Source organism: Mandrillus leucophaeus, unplaced genomic scaffold (genome assembly GCF_000951045.1).
Source record: "Mandrillus leucophaeus isolate KB7577 unplaced genomic scaffold, Mleu.le_1.0 Scaffold194, whole genome shotgun sequence".
NCBI classification, from domain to species: Eukaryota; Metazoa; Chordata; class Mammalia; order Primates; family Cercopithecidae; genus Mandrillus; species Mandrillus leucophaeus.
In genome coordinates this window covers 3021816-3036989 of record NW_012101965.1, presented here as the reverse complement: position 1 = coordinate 3036989, position 15174 = coordinate 3021816, and the positions used below count along the sequence as shown (strand labels likewise).

At 41.6% G+C, this 15174-nt stretch overlaps 1 protein-coding gene across 1 annotated transcript in view; it reads right to left on the bottom strand.

Moving 5' to 3' along the window:
- MAP7 (microtubule-associated protein 7) overlaps nucleotides 1-14929 on the bottom strand; it is a 197426-nt gene extending 182497 nt beyond the window's left edge. Inside the window, exon 1 of the mRNA XM_011978447.1 lies at nucleotides 14152-14929. Coding sequence (XP_011833837.1) covers nucleotides 14152-14284 — 133 coding nt within the window. The 5' untranslated portion in view covers nucleotides 14285-14929. The remainder of the gene's footprint in view (nucleotides 1-14151) is intronic.
- Nucleotides 14930-15174: the final 245 nt, after the last annotated feature.

Here is a 15174-nt window from a genome sequence, read left to right as displayed (position 1 = left end):
GCATGAAGGCTAGTGGACAAAGGTCATTAATACAAAAGTCACTGTCATTATCACCAGGCAGGGTGGCGACTGATCTGGTATCTCCAGGCCTTTGCTAGATTCAGAACAAAGTCCTGGACCCCGGAATGTTTGAAGGCCTAGACAGACTGCCTCTTCAGCTGCGCTGTCTCATTCTCTGGCCGGCAGGGCCACAGTGTGCTGCCTCCAATCGGTTATCTCACGAGGAACCAGATTTGGGCTTCTGCCATCTGGCTTAGCACCCATGGACTAAGAGGTCTTGAATCAGCACCTAGAAATAATTTCCTTTAAGTTCCACAGAACAGCTCAACAGAAAAACAGAACTGTTTCTGTGGGAAAAGTAAATACCACAGTTTCTAAGACTATTATGGATGTAAAAAATTGTTGGATGTATTCTTGTCAACTTTTTATCTAGGTTGTGACACCTGTTCATGTAATGAAGATTCAGGAAGCCTCAACAAAGCATACATCAGTATACTGCCGATTCAGTTCCAGACTACCCCAATAAAGCAAATATTGCAATAAAGCAAGTCACACACATTTTTTTTTGTTTCACAGTGCATACAAAAGTTATGTTTTCATTACACTGTAGTCTATTAAGTGTGCAACATTATGTCCTAAAACAGTGTATATAACTTCATTAAAAACTACTTGATTTGCTAAAAAATGCAAAGAATCATTGGAGCCTTCAGTGAGTTGTAATCTTTCTGCTGGTGGAGGGTCTTGCTTCCATGTTGATGGCTGCTGAATGATAAGGATGGTGGTCACTGAAGGTTGGGGTGCTGTGGCAATTTACTTCCTTTTTTTTTTTTGAAAGGGTCTCACTCTGTTGCCCAGGCTGGAGTGCAGTAACACAACCACAGGTCACTGCAGTCTTGACCTCTCAGGTTCAAACGATCTCTCTTCATCAGCCTCTCAAGTTGCTAGGACTATAGGCTTGTGATACCACAACCAGCTAGGTTTTTTTTTTTTTTTTTTTTTTTGGTAGAGGCAGGGTCTCACTGTGTTGCCCAGTCTGGTCTCAAACCCCTGGGTTCAAGTGATCCTCCTGCCTCTGCCTCTCAAAGCACTGGGATTATAGGCATGAGCCACTGCACCCAGTTGCAACATCTTAAAGTAAGATAGCAAGGAAATTTGCCAAGTCCATGAACTCTTCCTTTCATGAAAGATTTCTCTATTGTATGCGATATTGTTTGATAGCATTTCATCCACAGAACTTTTTTCAAAAATGGACTCTATCCTCTCAAACCCTGCTGCTGCTTTATCAACTAAGCTTATGTAATATTCTAAATCCTTTGTCATTTCAACAATGTTCACAGCATCTTCACCATGAGTATATTCCATCTCAAGACACCACTTACTTTGTTCAACCATAAGAAGAAACTAATCTGTTCAAGTTTTATCATGGAATTGCAGCACGTCAGTCACATCTTCAGGCTCTACTTCTAATTCCAGTTCTCTTGCCATTTCCACCACATTTGCACTTACTTCCTCTACCGAAGTCTTAAACCTCTCAAAGTCATTCATGAAGGTTGGAATCAACTGCCTCCAAACACCTGTTAATGTTGATATTTTGAGTTTTGTATGGTACACACACCGACAGTGATAATGTGACCTAAGTACACCCTGAGAATGACCCTGTATGGCAGAGGCACCTCAATGTGTATTCAGAAGTCTGAGCTAAGGAATCCAGAAGTGACCAACTCAGAGATCCATTCCTTGTCTATGAGGAACACCTGAGGCCCAGATGCATCCTGTGGAACATGGGCCATACAGGGGATCACAGCCCATTGTTTGGGGTTAAATGAGGTTTGCCAGGTGGAAGTTGCTAGGGGGAGGGTGTTAAGTGAAAATGTTATATAAGCTGTATGTGTTCTGCAAGTGGTGGTGGTGGTTTCGCCCAGTCTGCCACCACTGGACTCTCTCACCTGTATGTAAGTCCCCAGTAACACCCATATCTCATTCGCTGGCTCTGGGTCTCTTCTTCAGCCTCTTGAACCAGGTGCCATCACCACTGGAGTCAACAGGGGTTTGGCAACCAACCTGCCTCCATATATCACGGGTTCATGCCATTCTCCTGCCTCAGCCTCCCGAGTAGCTGGGACTATAGGCACCTGCCACCACGCCCGGCTAATTTTTTGCATTTTTAGTAGAGACTGGGTTTCACCGTGTTAGCCAGGATGGTCTCGAGCTCCTGACTTCGTGATCCGCCCGCCTCAGCCTCCCAAAGTGCTGGGAGAACATTAAGAACAAATGTTCTTAATGGCATCTGCAACGGTGAATCCTTTCCAGAAGGTTTTCAATTTTCTTTGCCCAGATCCATCAGAGGAATCACTATCTATGGCAACCATAACCTTACAAAATATATTTAAGTGATAAGACTTGGAAGTCAAAATTATTCCTTGATCCATGGACTACAAAATGGATGCTGTGATGGCAGGCATGAAAACAACATTAAGCTCCTTGTGGCTGGGTATAGTGGCTCATGCCTGTAATCCCAGCACGTTGGGAAGCCAAGGCAAGTGAATCATTTGAGGTCAGGAGTTCGAGCCTAGCCTGGCCAACATGAGACACTGTCTCCACTAAAAATACAAAAAGTTGGCCAGGTGTGGTGGTGTACGCCTGTAATCTCAGCTACTTGGGAGGCTGAGGCAGGAGAATCACTTGAACCCAGGAGGCAGAGGTTACAGTGAGCTGAGATGACTGCACTCCAGCCTGGGTGACAGAGCAAGACTCTGTGTCAAAAAAAAAAAAAAAAAAAAAAAGAAAAAGAAAAGAAAAGAAAAGAAAAGAAAAGAAAAGGAAAAAGAAAACAACATTAACCTTCTTTGTCCACCTCCATCAGAGTTCTTGGGTGACCTGGTACATTGTCAATGAGCAGTAATATTTTGAAAGAAATTTTTTCTTCTAAGCAGTGGGTCTCAATAGTGGGCTTAAAATAGTCAGTACACCATGCTATAAACAGACGTGCTGTCATCCAGGCTTTGTTTTTCCACTGACAGAGCACACATAGAGTAGATTTAGCATAATTCTTAAGGGTCTTAGAATTTTCAGAATGGCAAATAAGCATTGGCTTCAACTCCAAGTCAATGATTGCAATGACCCAGCTGTATTATCCCCTAACAAGAGATTCAGCCTATCCTTTGAAGCCAGGCATTGACTTTGACTCTCTGGTTATCAACATCCTAGATGGCATCTTCTTCCAACAGAAGGCTATTTCATCGCCATTGAAACTCTGTTGTTTAGTGTCACCTTCATCAATTACCTTAGCAAGATCTGGATAACTTGCTGCAGCTTCCCCATCAGCACTTGCTGCTTCACCTTGTGCTTTTATGTTACGGAGACAAGTTTCTTTCCTTAAACCTCATGACCATCCTCTGCTAGTTTCAAACTTTTTTTCTGCAGTTCCCTCACCTCTCGGCCTTCACCAAATTGAAGAGAGTTAGGGTCCTTGTTCTGGATTAAGCTTTGGCTTAATGAACATGTGGCTGGTTTGATCTTCTTTCCAGACCACTCGAACCTTCTCTGTATCAGCATTCAGGATGTTTCGCTTTCTTATCGTTTGTGTGTTTACCAGGGTAGCACTTTTCGCTTCCTTTAAGAACTTTTCCTCTGCATTCACATCTTGTGTTTGGCGCAAGAGGCCTAGCTCTCAGCCTATCTAGGCTTTCAACATGCCTTCCCTCACTAGGCTTAATCATTTCTAGCTTCTGATTTAAAGTGAGAGGCATGTAATTCTTCACCTGAACACTTAGATTAGGGACCATTGTAAAGTTATTAGTTAACTTCATTTCAAAATTGTCGTGTCTCAAAGAATAGAGAGGCCTGAGGAGAGGGAGACAGACAGAAATGGCTTGGTTGGTGGAGTAGTCAGAACACACACAATATTTGTTAAGTGGCTCATGCCTGTAATCCCAGCACTTTGGGAAGTCGAGGTGGGAGGATCACCTGAGGTCAGTAGTTTGAGATCAGACTGGCCAATATGGTATCATGATAACAACAAAAAAGTTTGAAATATTGCAAGGATTACCAATATGTGATGCAGAGATGAGAAGTAGGCACATGCTATTGGAAAAATAGTGCCAACTGACTTGCTTGATATAGGGTTGCCACAAACCTTCAATTTGTAAAAAAATGCAGTATCTGTGAAGCACAATAAAAGAAAGTATGTGCATACTAGACTCTGTATTAGGTGCTGGGGGCACAGTGTGAATCTGACAGACATATTCACTGCTTTCTGGAAGCTCTGTTTAGTTGAGGAGACAGACAATAAACAACAACTCAGCAAACACTTAATACACAATTTGCCTAGAGTAAGAAACGGCCTAGAATCTGAGACTAGCTTGGTCTGGGGACATCCTTAGGGAAATGACAAATTGTTTTTTCTTTTTTTTGAGACACGGTCTCACTCTGCTGTCCAGGCTAGAGTACAGTGCTACGATCATGGCTTACTGCAGTCTCGACCTCCTTGGGCTCAGGGGATTCTCCCACCTCAGTCTCTGGAGTAGCTGAGACCACAGGCGCACACCACCACACCTGGCTGATTTTTGTATTTTTTTGTAGAGTCTCTGTTGCCAGGGCTGTTCTTGAACTCCCAGGCTCAAATGATCCTCCCACTCTGACCTCCCAAAGCACTGGAATTAGAGGCATAAGCCACCATGCCTGGCGAAGGAAATGACATTTAAACTGAAGGACAAGTAGGTGTTGACCAGGTAGAGTGAAGTGGAAAGAGGAGAAGCAGCAGAAGTACATACCAGGTAGAGGGAAGAGCTCCAAGCGAGATAGAATCTACTGTACCAGGACACAGATCCGCTGGCATATATATGTTCAATTATAGCAGCAAATAACATTTAATTTGAGGCTTTCTCCACCATAAGTGTTCATAGCACTTACTTCTGAGTGACTAGAGAACAAAACAAGACTAGCACAGAGAAACAAGAAGTACTGAAAGAAAAGATGGCTAATCATACTTAGAATAAGAAGTCTTGGTGCTGAAAATAAGTATGTGAAAATAAGCCTGCATAAAATAAGCCTGGATACATTTGGCATCCCCAGTGTAAGCATCCATAATCTCAACCACTGGCAGAAACCTGTCCACTAGCCTAGGACATTGCCATCAAGCAACTCACATACATGCACATGAGCGCACACGCACACCCCACATCAGAAGGGAAAAAAAACCCTTGCAAAAAAAAAAAAATCCTTTTGAATTGGGTTTTAAAATGTCAGACGATCACTGCTATTGTTCCCTGATTAAGGCAGATCAGAGGTTTCCATTAATCCCAAGGAATAACAGGTACACTCCCTTAATCATATTTAAAATAACAAGTGAGGTGATTTGACATAATGGCAATGTATTTCCTTCATTTAACACAACAAAATTACAGAGTACTGCATGAGCAATCTACCTGGCAGCTAGGACTTCTGATCCACATGAGCAAACACAGAACAAGGACCAGTCACATACGCCTATGGCAGGAAAGTGACTAAAACGACACAAGAAAGGGGGCAGCCTTCCTAGAAATTTTCACTCACAAGCAAGTTAAGGAAAGAAATTAGATGAGGGAAAATATCTCTATAAAAAGAGACTGGTTAAGGTCTGGCACAGACAAGCATGATGGTCTTTCCACCAGGCCATTCTCCCAACAGAACATGTCAGTAGAAGTTACCAGAAAATGTGAGACATTTGGTTATAAATTACCAATGTTATAATTGTCATATAATGAGCTCCAATTATTTTCCAGAGAATAAGGTAAGTGCTGTATATTCTCTCTAATACTCGCCATCACCTGTGAGCATGATTTTATTCATCTCATTTCACAGATGAGAATCTGAGGCTTAGAAAGTTTAAATATTAATAACAGTAATGTGCATACTTCTACATGTAGCACTTTTTCTATCACTTTTTTCTAAGCACTTTTTTCACAGTTTCTCACACCAACTATAGCCTGGATTTCTAATAACTGTGGCAAACTTGGACCTGTGGCCACTCACTACGAGTGAACATGGTGAAACTTTCCTAGTATCCTGTTTTCCCACTATGTAAACTGATATCCCTGATAGTGGCTGGTTCTCAATTTCTATAGTTCTACATCGGGGCTCAGAGATGACAACTAGTTTATAAGGGGGTAACTTCTCTTAAAGTTGCATTTTTACTTAGATCTTAAGCTACATTATTTGGGAAGTTTTTAAAAGGGGCTAATAGAGATTCCAACTCTCCTCCCTTCTGCCCAACTCCAAGACACCTCTTGGTCATGCACTCAGTTAGTGACCTTGAAAGCAATCCTATTAGGAGTACAGAGGCGGCTCGAGCCTCCACACTGTTGTTCTCAAAAATGATTTTAGAATGGCAGATTCTGCTGAATCTTGGTATTTTAATATATTTTTACTACTTTATTAGGCCTGCAACTTTAACTTAGAATGAATCTAGTCCCCCAAACCATATATATTCAAGATCAAAACTGTTAAGATAATTTTTCTTGGTCTATATTCCTGAACGTCATTCCCACTCCACACTGGACCTGGGATTGTAAATTCTTTGGAATCCAGAAAGATTCTATGAGAATTTTCTTACTAACAAACCAATGCTGGGCAGATAGCCTGGAAAAACAAAACAAACAAACAAAAAACCCCTGCATTTTACAGTTGGCATAAATGTCAAATGGTGCTCTGGTAAATATTTCAAACAGTGCCTTATGTCCATCTGTGACACACTTTGGGCCTCTGCATCTGAGTCTGGGGTATAACGGGGCATGACTTATCTTCTGAATTGGCAAATCTAGAACATAAACTTAACATAACATATGGAAGGTGCAACATAAAGTGGGTTTTTCCTAAATGTCTAGATGATCTGAGAATTAAGATGGAGTCTCTCAGTAAAATCATTTTCATTGCTGTTAAGTTTCTGCTAAATGAAAAACATAGTCAAGGTGCCTGGAGCCACCTGGATAATTTCTGTAACAACAAATTAAAGTTGCTCTTGGAGACACACGGATGTTAATGGAAATGGACATTCAATTCAAATTCAGACTATAATCTTTTAATAAATAATATCTAAGAGTTATCAGCCAGGAGGCTCTAAGCAAATACTTAATTGTGTTTGGTTCCTGTGATTGGAGGAGTCAGCTCTTTTAGCTCCATCAATTATAGCTCTGGAAACAGGCACACAATTTTTCAGTCTTTTAGTTTTATATAGCAAGCAAATTACATTTTATATTGTACCTCACTATACAAAAACTTTGGATAACCAAACACAGGTTAAATCATGTTCCTCTTGTACACAGTAATGTATGTGGTGATTCTTACTTATAAAACACAGAATGCCTAGGGAACAGCTGTATTCTTTTATTCAATAGTTACAAAGAATCCAATGAGTACAAGACATACATTAGATGATGTGATCCTTGCTCCATCGCCTATTATTTTTATATAAATATTTTGAATAAAATATTACATTTAAGATCTCTTCAGCAAATAAAACTTTATGCCAATCAATTTGACCTCAAGATTTCCTCCTCAAAATAAGGATCTTTGATACCATTGTTCTAAAATATATTTTTGCCTCCCTAGCTGTTAAATTTTACAGCTAAAACCATTTGCCTAGCCCTAAAATGCCACACATAAGGACACTGGAAAGACAATGGTGCAAGCCTCACAGAACAAAAGAGAAAAAGAAACAAGGAAATGTAGGAGAATGATTCTATAGAGGCATTCACACTTCTTATTCTAAGACTCCTCTTGGAAAACAAAAAGATTCATAACTTAGAAAAGGACATTACAGTTGCTAGATCATCACCTATCTGATAGGAATATAAATGATAAACACTAGATTATATTTCATTTGGAAACCTTAACTGGAGGAAATTCTACCTTTATGGTGGAAAAGCCAAAAGAAGAGAAGTCACTGCAGGCTCCAGAAATACACATTTTAACAAAGTGGGTGTGGGGGAGTACAGTTTCTCAGAACCACTGTGTCCTGATCTCAAGGAGAAGTTGTATTTCTTTACAATTTAATCTACGATTAGCTAACAAAAGGGACAGAAAGCATTATTAACCTTGATATTCACAAAGTGGTCAATTAATAGCACCTTATAACTATATACCTTTGTTTTTCCACCAAAGAAAAATGAATAGCATGACAGAAAACAACAAAACAGGGCTGGGTGCAGTGGCTCACTCCTGCAATCCCAGCACTTTGGGACATCAAGGTGTGGGGATCACCTGAGCCCAGGAGTTGGAGACCAGCCTAGGCAACAAAGCGAGACCCCACCTCTACAAATTAAAAGAAAAAAAAACAGCCAAGTGTGGTGGTGTGCACCTCTAGTTGCAAGCTACTTGGAAGGCTGAGGAGGATCACTTGAGCCCAGGAGTTCAAAGTTGCAGTGAGCCATAATCGTACCACTGCATGTCAGCCTGAAAGACAGAGCAAGAGTTTGCCTCCCTCAAAAAAAAAAAAAAAAAAAAAAAAAAAAAAAAAATGGAGGAGAAGAAGACAACAAAGAGATAATCTCTGGTATACTATTAGACAAATGCAGTTTGATGGAGAGCAATATGATTAATGTATCAAACACAGAATTGTCTCTTTCCAAGTAGTTACCTTGAAAGGACAATTCTAATGCTATCAACATTTCTTAGAATTCCTATATTATGAAGACCTTCAGAGTCTGTAAAGTTATTTTAAGTGTTAAGTTTGCCTTTGTTTCATAATGTTCCATGTACTCTGGAAGGTACAGGGTATAAAAAGGATGAGTCCTGGCCCTTACAAAGCTTACAGTGTTTGTAGGAAGGAAGGGCATGGATGTGTGCATGGATGATTTCATTACACTGAAGTAAGTAAGTGTCAGGGCTGAAGTCAGTACAGGACTTATAGTGACGAAGGAACACAGCGAGGGGCTGCCCTTTGTGCCAGGAATGAGGAGGCTGGGAGCAAGAGAGGCGGTTTCCTGGACATGGCACCAAAGGAAAGTCTGGAGAAGATGCCATGTGATCTGATTCTATAGAGAAAGTCAGAGTTACCCAAATGAGGAAGAAAGATGAGGAAAATGGACAGATGAGCATGAGTAGGACACAGAGGCATGCAAGAACATGACGGAGCAGGCAAATGCAACAAGCACTTTGGTGCTGCTGGAGCACAAAGTGCAAAGAGTGGCAGGAAAGAGGATGAAGAGGGAAAAAGGGACCAGCTGGCAGGTAGTCTAGGTGCCATGCTAAGGGGCTTGGACTATTCCTTAGGTCAGGGGTCACAAAAGCAATGACTACGGTAATGCAGATAACTGAGGCAGGCCATGTAATGTATATTCTAGAAGAGGGGCACTGCAGCACGCATGACCTGTCTCTAGCTATGGTGACAGTTGCTACTTCGCTCCAGCTGATGACTGCTGGGAAGACGACAAGAGTGGCTGTGTCTTCCAATTTTTCAAGGGAAGCTGAAATCCAGATTAGGAAAAAATCAGTTTCTAAATGTTGACTCATAAACACCTGCAGGAGACAAATAAACATAGCTATAGACTAAATATGGCTCAAAGACTGTTAGTCAAGACCTCTGTTTCACTGAGAAGTTTATTTCTAATAGGCAGATATTCCCATTGGAAAGATGTCATAGAGGCATGCTACGGAGGATGGGTTGGAAAGGGGAAAGATTGAAAGCAGGAAGACCATGATCCACCTAGAGAGTGATGAGTCTTCCGTCTTTTGAGGGAGATGATAATTTTGATAAAATCAAGCAAAAGTCATTTAGAGTCAAGTGTCATGAGTAAATTTAGTATTAGAGCTGCACATCAATCAGGTTTTATATAAAAACAAGACAGGAGTATAAAGTCAATCAGATGACTGCTTTAGGCAGTTCACAGAATGAGTCAGGAGACCATTACAAAGCAGAAGTTGTAAAATATACTGTGTAATAGTCATGAAGCCTCTAGAAGTGCCTATCTGCAGGTAAACATTGTGTGGATGTCTAGCTTCTATAATGACATTTAAAAGATGCTTTGCCCATTACTCTCTGCTCCCGCCTTTAAGGTCTGAGGTCTTCAACCTCAGCCAGACATTTGGGATGGGAGAGGAGTCTATATCCCTTAAACGCTCTGTTTCAGATTAAAATCTTGAGGCCAATGTCTTCACAGTTGGCACATACTTAACATTTCCACCACTCTCGTCCTCTTCCTTTCCTGACTTCAATTTATACTCTTGCATTATTTGTACATATTTTTCTTCCTGCACTTCTGTGAGCAGAAACCATGTCAATTATCTTTGCATTACTTCCAAAAAACCCCAGCAGAGCAATCTGCCACAGAGTGAGCATTTAACAAATGCTGGTTTAGGAGGAAAACGCCTTATTACTGAATAATCACTGTGCTCAGCAAAATTCATTATAAGGCAGGTTTGCCTTGAGACCTATCCAAGGGCATTTAGTTACTGCAGCACCTAAACAGTCTCTCCTAAGCCAGTCCTGAAGTCAGCATTACAAGGAGGCTTGAGGTTCTGAGGTATAAGAGCATCAGCATAAGCCCAGCTCGCTCCCAGTGACTATTTAATTACTATGGTAATAACAGTCAGGTATGTAAAACATTACACTCCTACTGATTACATGGAAGAGTAATCACTTCTTCAAGAATTATCTAGTCTACCATCTAAACAAACTATTGCCACCCCACCAGATAACTATGAAGCCACCACAGAAACCCAGATGGTAATCTCCACGCTCACTCTTACTGAGTTATTTGATGTTTGCCCAACAGTATGGTACCTGAAAAGATGGTACTCCTCATTAGCCAGGATAATCCTGAACGGAAACATTCAACTCATCAAATTTAGATGGTAAACTTCTTTACTACCAGTTAAAAAAAAAAAAGATACTAAGCATGAAAACCAGGTTTGGATACCAGGTTTGGGTATGGTTGGCAGATTAGGCCATGGGGTGGGAAAAGTTTCTGATTGTGTATCACAACAGTCACACACAAAATATAATCTGTATGTCATCTTGCTATGATGCTTTGGGAATAACTGATTTAGAAAATAAGAGAGGGCCAAGCACAGTGACTCACACCTGTAATCCCGGCCCTTTGGGAAGCCAAGATGAGAGGATCACTTGAAGACAGGAGTTCAGGATCACCTGGGCAACACAGCAAGATCCCATCCCTACAAAAAAACTTTTTAAAAAATTACTTGGGTGTGGTGGCATGTGCCTGTAATTCCAGCTATTAAGGAGGTTGAGGCAGGAGGATCACTTGAGCCCAGGAGTTGGAGGCTACAGTGAGTTATGATCGTGCCATTGGACTCCAGCTTGGGTAACAGGGCAAGACCCCGTCTCTAAAGAAAAAATAAAAATAAAAAGGAGAAAAAAAAAAAAAAGAGTCCATTAAAAGGTGCAACAAATGATACAGGCAACTAGTGACTGGTAATAATAATCATAATCAGAACAGGGCAACAACATTTAAGTGGAAAAGGAAAAATGGACTTGTCTACACATCCAGTTTTCTGTGCTCTCATGCAGTGAAGAGGCTGTCTGCTCCTTGACGTTCTTCTTAATAACCACATTCATTTCAGGACCCAACCACATCCAACACCAGGAAGCAGTAAGGACGAACAAACCAGAGAAGACACAAATTCAGAACGTAACAGCTCTACAGACTAGAACTGTGTTGTCCAATAAGGTAGTCACATGTGGCTATTTAACTAAAATTTTGTTTCTCAGTTGCACTAGCTGTATTTCAAGCTCTGCAGCTGTGGCTAATGGCTATTGTATTAGACAGTGCATATACAGAACATTTCCATCATTTTCCATGGAACAAAGCTGGACTACAAAGTGAATATTCCTATTGTTAAGATGGACCCAATGAAAAATTCAGTCAAAGCCAATAATTTTATTCATTGAGCATAATTAGAGATACCCAGGGTTATCTGGTTATTTTACTGAATGTGTCACAGAGACAACTGATGATCCACAGAAAGTTTGGACATCCTTATCAGCACAGGATTGTTTTTCTCAGTCTTCCTCCAATACCCACCTTTGCTCTCCCCACCATTGTGGGTAGGGATAGAAAGAAAAATGGTAGGGGGTCAGAAACTCCCTGATTAAGTCTCTCTTATCCAAGAAGCTACATAAATTGCCAAAAATAAATAGGTTTTTAGAAGCATCTTCTTTCCTCCCCTTTCTCTTCCTTTTTAAAAAAATACTAAAAGGCAACTGAACAAAAACAACACCAGGAGACAGGAAGAGGTATTCAAGAAAATTATTAAGAAGAGGACAGGGTGCGGTGGCTCACGTCTGTAATCCCAGCACTTTGGGAGGCCAAGGTGGGAGGATCACAAGGTCAGGAGTTTGAGACCAGCCTGTCCAATAATGGCAAAACCCCGTCTCTACTAAAAATACAAAAAAAATTAGCTGGGCGTGGTGGCGGGTGCCTGTAATCCCAGCTACTTGGGAGGCTGAGGCAGGAGAATTGCTTGAACCTGGAAGGCAGAGGTTGCAGTGAGCTCAGATTGCGCCACTGCACTCCAGCCTGGGCAACAGAGCAAGACTCCACCTCGAAAAGAAAAGAAAATTATTAAGAATAAAATGGATGGTTATCCTAAGTTACTGCTGAAGATATGCAAGGAAAAGTACCACAAATCAAGAATGTTTCCAAAAATACCCCATGGGAACAATTCAACAAATCCACGTTAATTTTAAAAGTTACCAACTTTTCAGAGGCAAAATGATTTGCCGCTAAAAATTTAAAGTCCTTAGTTTTCATCCAGAGCAACACACTCTGGTTCAACAATCTAATTCACAGGCAAATAAAAGAATCACATTAAGTCACCTTCCAGCCATAGCATCATTTGAATTCTGAGGTCATTTGGTTCTCAGACAGGAGCCTGGTCTGGTAGTAAATAAAAGTCAACTACAGTAGTAAGATTCTACTTATTAGAACTTTCCTGTGTACAGTCTCATAAAAATGAAGTAAAATGCTTTTGGATTTAATGTAGACAGTTTCAATTATATTTAAGAAAAGCAAAGAAAGATTCATTCAAGAACCAGGAAAAAGAAAACCAGGAGTCCTCAGACACTGGATTCCATTTAACACTCTTCACTTTATCATTGCTTAAATATTTGCTTTCTACTTTGTGACGCTACCTCTCTGCCATCACAGAAGAAAATTTGATATCTCAGTGACAGAATAATTTAAGTGCATGCTAAAATTTAATCAGCACATAAAAGCAAGAAAACTCATAACCCATCTGTTTAAGAACAGCTTATATATTTTGGGGAAGGGGAAGCAAGACTTAGGATGCTGGAAAACATAAAACAAAGGCCTTAAAGCCCCTTTTTCAAAAATGCCTGATGTTGCTGTCTCTGGCTGATAATTACAGCCCTGGGAGGGCAGCTGTGAGACAATGCTGATGATGATGCAGTACACAGGCCCTCAAGAAGCTGGCAAGCTGCTGCTACCTTTCACACCGTGAAAGAACAACACAAGGGTCAGACTTCCCTTTTCTGTACCCTGTGCATTTCAACTGCCATACACGCACTCAGTGACAAAGTTATCATCAGAAGTTATACAACCTCATGATCTGCTCCCCGCTCCCTAGCTTCACCCTCCACATTCGCCCTCAATGTTTGCTGTGCCCCTCTTTACTCTCGGCATTTTAGTAGGCATTTTAGTATAGAAAGAGAAGTGACATTTTGACCCTTTGCCTAGAAAAGGTTGCACTCTTGAGTCACTTTAACTCATCCCTTTAAAGCAGAAACTCACTTCATTAAAGTAAGCAAAAATTATCTGAGGCACCTAAGGAAGGTGGGGAGATGTTCGTTTAAACCTTGATAACTCAGTATTTTCTCCTCTTGATGAGGACAGAGTGACCAGTCGGTCACTGTTGAAGTGAGCATGGGAAAAATTAAAGATCTCTAGGCCAAGAAAGTAGCTTAAGTCAAAAAAGGCAACTGATCTGAAATATACCAAATCTACAAAAACTGTTTCCCATTTCATGCATACACAGCCCTACAGAGGGTATAAACACTACCAGCAAACCGTGCTAGGAGGTCACAAGCACTCCCCGGAGCATGCACGAGCAGCACAGTTTATAAAATGTTCTATAGGCAGTGTGAGAGACAAGGGCTGGATCTGGCTCCGACCAAAGGATGGAGCTAATGCATACCTTTTGCTCTTCTGGAATTTCCATTCTTTTGCTGTTCGTCTTCCTCATTAATGGTGAATAAACCAAGGGGAATTGGCCTTGCATTGATCTTCTTCAGTCTCTCGTGTCGGAGAGCTGTAGCTGATCCAGGCATACCGCTGCTACTTGTTTTTTTTTTTTTTTAAATTATTATTATATTAAAAATATATGCTTATGTAATTGCAGCTCCCAGGAAGCTGCTAGTTCCTAAGCTGCCTGTTCATTTGAGCACTTGTAATAGATCCCCTATGGGTAAACAGTTTGCAAACAGCTGACAGATAGTACCAGCCACTTGGCAACTGAGCCCCTGCAGTTCCCCTCACCTAGCAGCAGCTTCCCCACCTCCCCTACCAGCCCCCTCCCACTGACTCCCCGACAGGCACATGCGCTGGTGATTGCTCGGGCGCATGCATGCGCGCGCGCGCGCGCGCACACACACACACACACACACACACACACACACACACACTTTCCAGAAAAGCCCTACTAAAGACACGCAGGGTCTGATGCCTCCCACCACTGCCTAACCTGTTCAATCAGCTTCTTCCTGCTGCAGCACCTTTTCCCAGTCTTCTTCCTGCTACCGCACAGTAAAATATTCAGCCCACAGCAGACAGGGGAAAATATGATACGCTGCCGTTAACAGTTGCCCTGACAACCCTGACATATCCTAATCAAGGAGGGCGGAGAGCAGCTCCACATCCCCAGCTGAGAAGCGGCAGCTTGCAGGATGCTGGGTTCTGGGAACTCACCAGCAAAGGGTTACTGCGTGAGGCCGCTGGGCAGCTCCCTCTTCCTCTCAGCGGCAGAGCAGCAGGAAGGGAGGAGAAAGAGTTTTGCTTGCACAAGCAGCAGTAGACTCCTCAGTATGGAGAGAGAGGCCTGAGGAAGAAAGGCTTTTTCTTCTTTTCTGGGCCAGGTTGTCTATCGTAACAATGTTTGCAAGCCCCTGGATGAATGAAGGCATGGCTGGTACCCACAGAGCAGCTCCCTTTACTTTCCTGA